General features: G+C 31.3%; 2 protein-coding genes across 2 annotated transcripts in view; one reads left to right on the top strand and one right to left on the bottom strand.

Moving 5' to 3' along the window:
• The window catches only part of LOC119838485, a 37833-nt gene extending 35821 nt beyond the window's left edge, over window positions 1–2012 (bottom strand). The window contains exon 1 of the mRNA XM_038364435.1: window positions 1816–2012. The gene's annotated coding sequence lies outside the window, so the exon portion shown is untranslated. The remainder of the gene's footprint in view (window positions 1–1815) is intronic.
• A 1027-nt stretch (window positions 2013–3039) lies between these two features.
• LOC119838455 lies at window positions 3040–5174 on the top strand (the record flags this gene model as incomplete). Its single annotated transcript, XM_038364401.1, has 4 exons — window positions 3040–3048; window positions 3222–3365; window positions 3773–4036; window positions 5004–5174. Coding segments are annotated over exons 1-4 (588 nt in total), but the record flags the coding sequence as incomplete, so codon positions are not given.
• Window positions 5175–9767: the final 4593 nt, after the last annotated feature.

Genomic DNA, 9767 nt, shown 5'->3' with positions numbered 1-9767 from the left:
TGATAAAAAATTCAATATTGATAATATAACAAATTAACATAAACAAAACAAAGTATGAGGGTTTAAAATATTCAAACATAATAATAACACATATATATAACTTTTATCCCGTTATTCCTACGGGATACAGGCTCGCGCGGGTGAAACCGCGGGGCGCAGCTAGTTATCTATAACTAGGCGCTCGTCCTAGCTCCGCCCAGATATCAATATTCCTGTTATATCCCAAGGGAGCTTTTAATCGGGATAAAAAGTATCCACCACCCAAGTCAGCTCATACCCAGTCCGTATATCAAATTTCATCGAAATCCGTTCAGTAGTATAAGTGTGATTGACGGACAAACATCCAAGCAAACAAATTTTCACATTTATAATATTAGTGTGATTTTAAAAGAATCCCAACTGGTATTATAACTGCTACAGTAACAGTCTGTCTCATCTTCACGCCTAAATCACCAAACCAGACCTGATTTAAATATAAATTAGATAAATAATAGCTATTTCGAGAATTGCTGTACATTTTAATGTTTTGTTTCTCTTATTGTTTGGGACATTTCTGCCTCTATAGGGTATATGGTTTACATGAAAAAAAAAAGATCTCAATGTTAACTATACTCTTTGCACCAGTATCTGTTTGTTGTAATGTGCAAATGTCAGGAACCACTTGAACAATTCTAAAAATTATTTCACCATTATATATATTACTAGCTGCACCCAGCAAACGCTGTTCTGCCTTACTCTTATCGTTTAGTGGTATGAAAAATAGATGTTAGCCGATTCTCAGACCTACCCAATATGCTTACCAAATTTCAGAGGAATCGGTCAAGCCGTTTCGGAGGAGTATAGAGACTAACATTGTGACACGAGAATTTTATACATAAGATGTATGTGATCTCAGAGTGCTATAAGCTATATACATATCACTAGCAAAGCTAGGTCCATCAGTTTTTAACATTCATGTTATATTTTATTTGTTTAATAAACTATTCATTGATACAAATGCAATATTTGCAAATTAATTATGTTACAACTAGCTGCATCTAGTAGTTTCACCTGCGTAAGTCCGTATCCTGTAGGAATATCGGGATAAAAAGTCGCCTATATGTTATTCCAGTTGTCCAGCTATCTACGTACCAAATTTCATTGCAATCAGTTCAGTAATTTTTGCGTGAAAGAGTAACAAACATACACACATTGTCACAAACTGGCACATTTATAATATTAGTAGGATTAGTAGGATTTCATTCCGTAATTCATTCCCTGCTATAGGATTATGAACATAATGATAATTATAGATATTTTTCATAATTTTGTGTAACATAAGCTTCATAGATTTACAAACTAAAGGCCAAATAACATGTAATTAACGGAATGAACAATGCATTGTAATGGATTTTTAAATATCTTAATCACCTAATTAAATCAGACAATAGCTAGTTAGAAATAATCATCATTGAATTTTAAAATATTTAAAAACATATTATTTTCGTGCTTTCTCAGAATAGCAATATGATTATTATATTGCGTAAAACACTAAAATATGCTGAACAGATTCATAATACACAAGTTAGGCCGTGGAAAATTTATGTTTTAACTTTGTGTTTACGAAAAATGGATGAACAGCTGACAAATATTATTATAAGCAAACTGCGTTAAACGTATATTCTGACGTAAAAACCTAATTTGTAAATAAAACGAAATTGATCTACAAGCATAGCACAAAACTATTAACTCTTTAGATTGTTGACAAAGATCATACGATAGCAATTGTACCAATTCACTAAGTAAGGACTTAGGTCTAACAATAATTATACATACCGATATTTCCTGTTATGAAATAAATAATGCACTCCACATGAACACTTCACTGATTTTCACCAACACCCATTTACACAAAACCAAAATTCACAATAAAAAATAAATCACGAGTTTTACTACATCCCACACGTTACACGGCGCTTCAAACAATGAATGGAAAATAAAAAAATGAATGGGCTACAATTTGACGACAATGAACGAGCGACATTCGACAGCAGTTTTTGGCAACGTCATTTAGGCATGCGCTGGGAGAGTATCGGTTAAAAATCGGTAATGTCAACACTTAATTTATTAATTAGTTGTGCTAAGCCGATTACGCACAATCACATTAACAAATCACGCAAAAAAAACATGCTGAAGAGTAGGACGAGATATTCATATCTTTTTATTCTGCATGTGCGCTTACTTTCGTACAATATACTCGTAATAATTTCACGCAAGTGAGTGTCCCGAGTTAGAGTTGATACGTGTGCTTTTTATAGTTTTAAAAATCGAGACGTATCACACGAATTAACTTGTATTTCGTGTGAACTTTTTCTCATCTCATTTAACTAAAAATAATAATTTAAACAATAACATCGCACAACGAAGTTTTATTCTAAGCTAGTACGTATATTATACTTTACTGAATGTAGTTTATTAACTTTATTTATTAATTAATGGCAATTGGATTTTGGAAAATGTGATCGCATTCAACAAGTTAGCAAGCTAAATTCAGAGTTTACTATGATTTCTGACTAACTGAATCATATAGAGTACCTAATTTAAAACGCCTTTATGAAGATGTAATGACATCATATTATTGATTTAAAACTTAACTGATTTAAATACTCATACGCGGTTTTTGAACATAGCCTTTAATTTTTAGGAATAATATAGGAATAGAGAACAAAATTTTCTAAAAATTGCATTTTATATTGTAAATCAAAAACTAAGCGTTTAAATTGCCTGTGCGCCTATTTGAACACAGTATATTGGGGACTAGAGTATACGATAAAAAAACTGTTTATAAACATAAGCCCATAAGCCCGCTGCTATTTTAATAACAGTGAAAGCTAACGCAATCGTATTTTTGCCACATATTTATAATGACGTTAAATACGTTTTTCTTTATAATTATAAATATATTCCATCATTTCGAAATTTCACACGAAATTCGAATAGATGCGGAATCCTTAAATGTTCTACCCGACTATGATTTTAGCTGGACAAAAGATAAGGAAAATGGGTTACGTAGACGCTTCTTGGATAAAAAGAAAGGAAACCAAGACCAGGATTACAGAATAAAACTATTTGAAAATTTGTCAAAGTCGAATATTTATGTTGATGAAATATTGCACAGTGAAATAAGTACAACAAATCCACGTCTTAAATATTTTAACAATTATGAAACCTTATATCGCAAGTTTTTGTCCATGAAGGGTGTGAAATATGTATACAAAAGGGATTTTTTCTGGAGAACTTGGCGTGTGTTAAATAACACTAATCATTCAGTTGTTTGCTATAAGTGTAACAGTTTTAATTCGTCCAGTGCTCAGTGTGGATATTGGGTATGGTATTATTTATAAGACATTTTACAATCCACTTTAAACGCTCATAAGTCGACCATTGTATAAAACATGAATTATATATAACTGTTATTATAGTCTTATTAAATTGTAGCCACATTAAGTTTTTCTCGCTAGTAAAAATTTTTCAACCGCAACGTCTAAACATACTTTGAAATAAGCCTTTACAAAAAGAGGATGCTTTGATACTTTACCAGAGTATTATCCATCTAACGATATTTATGACTGACCTCTCGGCCACCCGTGATAGGCGTTGCTACGATTAGGCAAGAAACGCAGGTTCGAATCCTGCCTCGTGATCAAATTTTTTCTATTCTTTCAAAATTTCTCATTTATAAAGCATTTCAATGCTATAAAATTAAAAATTAGATATTTATGACGTTCAACAGGTGATAGAAGAAAAGCCTCCACCATGTCCTTATGAAATATTTTCTCTAGAGGACTCCATAACTCTATGCGTTGTAAATTATACTGGCTTCCATAACCCTTCCCAACCGTGTCCATCAAAAATACACCTCGAAGAACTATTAGAAACTTGCACCAATCCAATATTGACAAAATGGAGAGTTCAAAGGGATTACAGTGCTGCAGATCAGAGTGCTATCGATATTTGTCAAGGACGTGAGAATTGCGATATTACCAGCTTATATACGGTAAGATTATGGTACTCATATATTGTATCCATCCCTACTAATATTATAAATAAGAAAGTTACTCTGTGTGTCTGTTACGCTTTCACGCCTAAACCACTGAACTGATTTTCATGAAATTTGGTATGATAATATATACTATATAATAACGATAACTGATCTGGGAAAGGACAGGATACTTATTATTGCGAAAAAAAAGTGAAGTAGAGGTTGAAATAGGGGATGAAAGTTTATATGGAAGTTCCTGACTGTCAAACATAAAATCATGTAAGATTCCTTCCCACCTAAACCACTTAACCAATTTTGACAAATAGTCGAGACCTTGGGAAAACCTAAAGGCTTCTCCTTACCATGTCGCGCGATATAACCGAATTCCACGATTCCATTGTTTGTTGCCCAATAATTATTTAACGGAGTTAATATTTTAATTAAAAGTTTAATTATAGATTGGCTAGTGATTATTAGTTGACTTAAAAGGAAATCTTTAAATTAATTGAAATTCTATGAGAACTATAGTAGCTTTTGACGTAGGAACGAAATATATAGCATTCATAATAAAACTCTTGCTTATACACTTTCATACGACAGAGTCTTATATAATCCTATCCTACTAATATTATAAATGCGAAAGTTTGTAAGGATGTGTGTGTTCGTTGCTCTTTCACGCAAAAACCACTTAATCGATTGCAATGAAATTTGGTACGTAGACAGCTGGACAACTGGAATAACACATAGGCAATTTTTCTTTTTTCCAATATTCCTACGGGATGCGGACTTACGCGGGGCGCAACTAGTCTTAATATATGATAGAGACTAAACACACTTTATTTTAATTGTGTAGAACTATAGTATTACGACGATTCAATAGTGTTACTTTCAGAAATTTGTGTCTGGATTCAATATGCTTTGATATCATAAGTTGCTAAATTTAAATCATTATAACCAAATTGTTTGTCACATTTATTTTCAGATAAACAAGGATTCCATAATATTTAGACTAATAAATTCAACAAATCACATATTTTACTCCCGCGTCATGAAAAGCGGAAGCAAAAACTATGCTTGTGACGAAGATTGTGGATACTTTAACCCACGTACACAAGCCGTCACCAAAAATAATAAACATTTAGTACTAAATTTATTAAATTACAATCCAAAAAATAAAAGAGAAGATGTCATTACAAAAAATGAAATTAACAACAACAAAATTAACGAGCCTTTAAATAAATCGGTTTTTAAATATGGACTGCACTACATACAGGTGTCAAATAAGCAGTTCACAGATAAACAACCGATACGGGCCAATAACTCGAAATCTTTATGTAAAATTATTCAAGACGCTTATTTGGATGTGCAAGAAAATTACTCTGATTATGATTTCTAAATTTTTATTTAACATGCTTTATTTACAAGTTAAATCCATAATATGATAATTATTAAAATATAACATTTAACTAGCATTATTGTGTACAATTTACACATCTGTAATCTGAAATTTTTATCACAGATATGTAATAATTTTACGATGTAAAGATAATAAAACCTACAAGTAGAATACAAAAACTGAACCTATATATAGTACCTATATAAAATATAAAATAAAGATATTATATTCTTAGTCCATGTCAAGTTAAAAAATAATTCACTCATACTTGCTTATATCACATAAGCTTGTAGATTCAGCAATAGCTGTTTAAACCAGTTAAAATCTAAATTTTTCTTTTTCGTTAAAATATATCACAATTTACTTTTAACCATCATTTCATTCTATTATTTATTGGGCATATCACATTGAAATCAAATAAAATTTATGCTTATTTTTCCTCTATGACCAGCAAAGGTCCTAGATGAATTTGTGTTATGAACTCAGCTTGGTTTACTTGCTCTGCAAAAAAAGGATTTAGTTAAAAGTTGGAAGGCATCAGCTGTGAACTAATAAAAGTAACATCAATAACAGTCAGTCCAGTCGAAAGTTATGAGATTACAAATAAATAAACATAATCTTTTGCATTGGCTAGCCTTATGATTTGGCATATGGAGTCAGCATTCCACTACCTCTACCCCAGAACCAGCACTGCACTCGTACTGGTACACTGGTAGTGAATGTATGCTATCTCATTTAACATTACCCATGTTGCACTCCTAGTATGAATGGAATCTCATTATTACATGTATTCAGTATACGTTTACATCAAATTGATGCTGTAATCAATTTGGTCTGTTTACATTTATGTTTTATCAATAAATAGTGTCTAGCGTATGATTTTTTACAATTATCACAGTGATGATGCCTTATCTTCAAATGCATTTCACGGATGTGCTTAACTAAGCTCTTTTTCAACATCTCCTTCTTGCAATAATCGCAGATAACAATAGAATAATTCAAACATACATTCGATGACACATTTCTGGTCATTGCTTTTTTATTTTCAAATGTCTCTGGTTTGATGTCACATTTTTTTATCACCAACACATTATGGTTTAGTTTCTTGATCTGTACAAAGGTATCTTGCATTTTCTCCACCCAGCATTCGTTGATGGACTTTCTCAAGTACGTAGGTTCGGTATTGCTACTAGTATTAAAGTGTTCCTTCCATACATGATGAAGCAACAAACGTCGTTCACAATAGTTTTTCTTGCATGCCACACACAAAAATGATCTTTTAGGATATGCCTTGATGTTCGGGCCGTGGGCCGCTTTTATGTGGCGGTGTATCGAGGATTTATTATTGAATTTTTTATTACAATAATCACATATGCAATATTCATATTTTGCGCAGTTGCTGATATGGTTTTTGTAAATATCATAACGGTAAAACGTACGGCTACATTTGTCGCATTCAAAACGAGAAGGTATAATATTGTGGGTAAATAAATGCGATCTAACATTAAACGAGGATCCTTTTATAATTTGCGAGCAGATCATACAAATAGTTTCTTGAACTTTTTTCTTTTTCTTCGCCATTTGGGATAAGGTTTTAATGAGTTCTGCACAAACTAAAAAAAAGTAAACAAAATTGCAATAAAATAAAGAAAGATATAAATGTTCTCTTATTTACACTACATTTTTAAATGTTATGTTTATTGCCATATTGGCAGTTGACACAAACAAGGAATACAGAATACAAATTAAAATGTCAATCTTGAGATTTGACAATATTTGACAGTGATGTCGGCGTTCCGATATTCGCTTAGCGATTAGTTTATAAGACTGATATTTCAGTTCATACTTTTTTACATACAGTACCTTATTTTTATAACACTATAGATAAATACAGTTATTTACTAAATTAAGTAAAATTATTATTACTTAATGCGAACAGTTGCTTTTGGTGTAAATTGAATTTTAAATTTAAATTATACTATGATGTGTAGATTAAGCATTGCAATTGAAATCATATTTTAGTGTCCACTAGTGTACGTATGAGAACATTATGTACTGGCACGGTGCTCGTATCCGAGTGTGCCAGCTACATGCATGTTTATCGAGCGATACTTCCGTCAATTTGAGCAATAACCCCACCTTTTCGTATATATGTGTCTGTGTGTTATTTTTTATATAAAAATAGCTGTTCGAACAATTCTCACACTTACCCGATATGCTGAGTGAATACATATCAATCGGTCGAACCGTTTCGGAAGGGTATGAGAACAAACATTGTGACACGACGATTTTTTATTTTAGACTAGCTGACCCGGCGAACTTCGCAACGCCATACAAAGTTCAGTGGTACATTTTTCTTTATATTAAGAAATATAAAAACCTAGGACTAGTCAGAATCTACGAAAACCATGATTATAAAAAGCAGACCACCCATTCTCGAGTTTTAGCGAGACTAATGAACAGCAATTGATTTTCAAATATAAGATTATTTACATGTTATGTTCAATAAACAACAAATATTAAACACACACACTTATTATTTCATAGTGATTAAGCATATTAATACAGAGATAAGCCATAAGCCAAGGTATATAGGCTATTTCATGCCTAGATTTAAAAAGCCTTAAAAAAGATTATCCAACCAAATTTAAATATAATTAGAATCATTTTATTACCTTGTTCCCCAAAAACAAATTTCACGCGAAATATCATTTGCAGATAATAAAAATTTTATTAACCATTTTATTAAAATTACTAACTTACCTATTGATTAATCGTATATAGGATTAAATAGAAGTTTCGTAATAAGAAAAAAATGTTTGCGGTGATATTATGCGTCTTTGTTTTTGGTAAGCAAAAAGAAGCAAAGCAATAAGAAATAAATTAAATATCATTATATGCGAAAGTCTGTTAGTCTCTTTTCTGCTTTCGCGGATAAACCATAGCATAGACTACGTTGAATTTACATGTAATGCCTGCATAGACAACTTTAAAGCCAATTTTATTAGATTTAGCTTATTTGTTGTATGTATTCGAATGAGGCTTGGTAATTAACATAATTACACAACAACATTAACAATAATTTCATGACTTAATCTTATTTAACTGATTAGGATCGCCGGTATTAAATTACGACGACCTACGGAACCTACGGAACGACCTTCCGCCGCCTATCCGTTCACAACAAAGTTTATACACTTTTAAAAATAAACTTAAGTTATATCTTCTGGACTTTCAAAAGCGCCAACAGTCTTAACCTCCCCCTCCCCCTCCATTGTTTAGTTATCTTAGTATATTATATAATAAGTAGGTATCTATTCATGATATCTTATATTGTTTGTATCTTTATTATTAAAAATATATTCTATCTATATGTTAATATTATGTATATTCAACTACATGTGCATTTATAAATATTGTATATCATTATTATTATTTACACACGTATTATAATTATACATGTATTATATTTTACAAAATATTCATAAATTTAATAGTTCGAGCATGAACACATCCGCAGTCAATAAGGCATAAGGCATCCACTGAAAATCAGTGTCAGTACGCTGAGTGGCGGGTCTAATTAAGGCACATATATATTTTAACTATATTTATTACTTTGTTATATTTACCTGTATGTGTCATAATAAACGTATTTTCTTTCTTTCTAAATAATTACCCTACGTATGAAAAGACAAGTGAGACAATTAATTCATACATCATCAGCTCGTAAAGGGTTAAATTTGTGTGACACTTTTTATTCTTGGCTTTGTCCATGGGTGTAATAGCCAAGTTTATGCGAGTACGAGTTTGCAGGTTTAACTTTAAAAATTTACTGTCTTTTGGCCTTTGCAGTCTGTTTACCTTTAACTTTAAAAAGTATATATAAAATAACTCAACCATAAAACATGTTGTTTAATTAAAGGAGTTATATCATCAAATTCATATGTATTGGTGCAAATTCGTAAATCCGATAACCATTCAGATGTAGATGCTTTGATACACAAAGTGGTACCAAAAAATATTGAAGCTAATACCGCGCGAAAACAATATCGAAATGACAGGAAGAATACAGATAAAAAATATAGAACTAAAGACAATTTCATAGTGGCGATTAAAACAGATTATAAACAATCTGCAAATGAAAACAGCGCGCAATTGGAAAATAGCATTGTGGATTTTTTCAAGACACTTCTGGATAATTCACCCAATTATAGATCGAAGACTCGAGAATATGGTTTAAGTGAGTTGGGTGGAGTATTTTAATATTTTTTTTTTGTAAAACTGTCGCACATGACAATTTTGTCATTTATTATCATAATACATACATTTATTATCACAATATATACAATT

This window comes from Zerene cesonia, unplaced genomic scaffold (genome assembly GCF_012273895.1).
Source record: "Zerene cesonia ecotype Mississippi unplaced genomic scaffold, Zerene_cesonia_1.1 Zces_u003, whole genome shotgun sequence".
Lineage (NCBI taxonomy): Eukaryota > Metazoa > Arthropoda > Insecta > Lepidoptera > Pieridae > Zerene > Zerene cesonia.
Note: the sequence above shows the minus strand (reverse complement) of the source record. Positions and strands in the feature narration are given on the sequence as shown.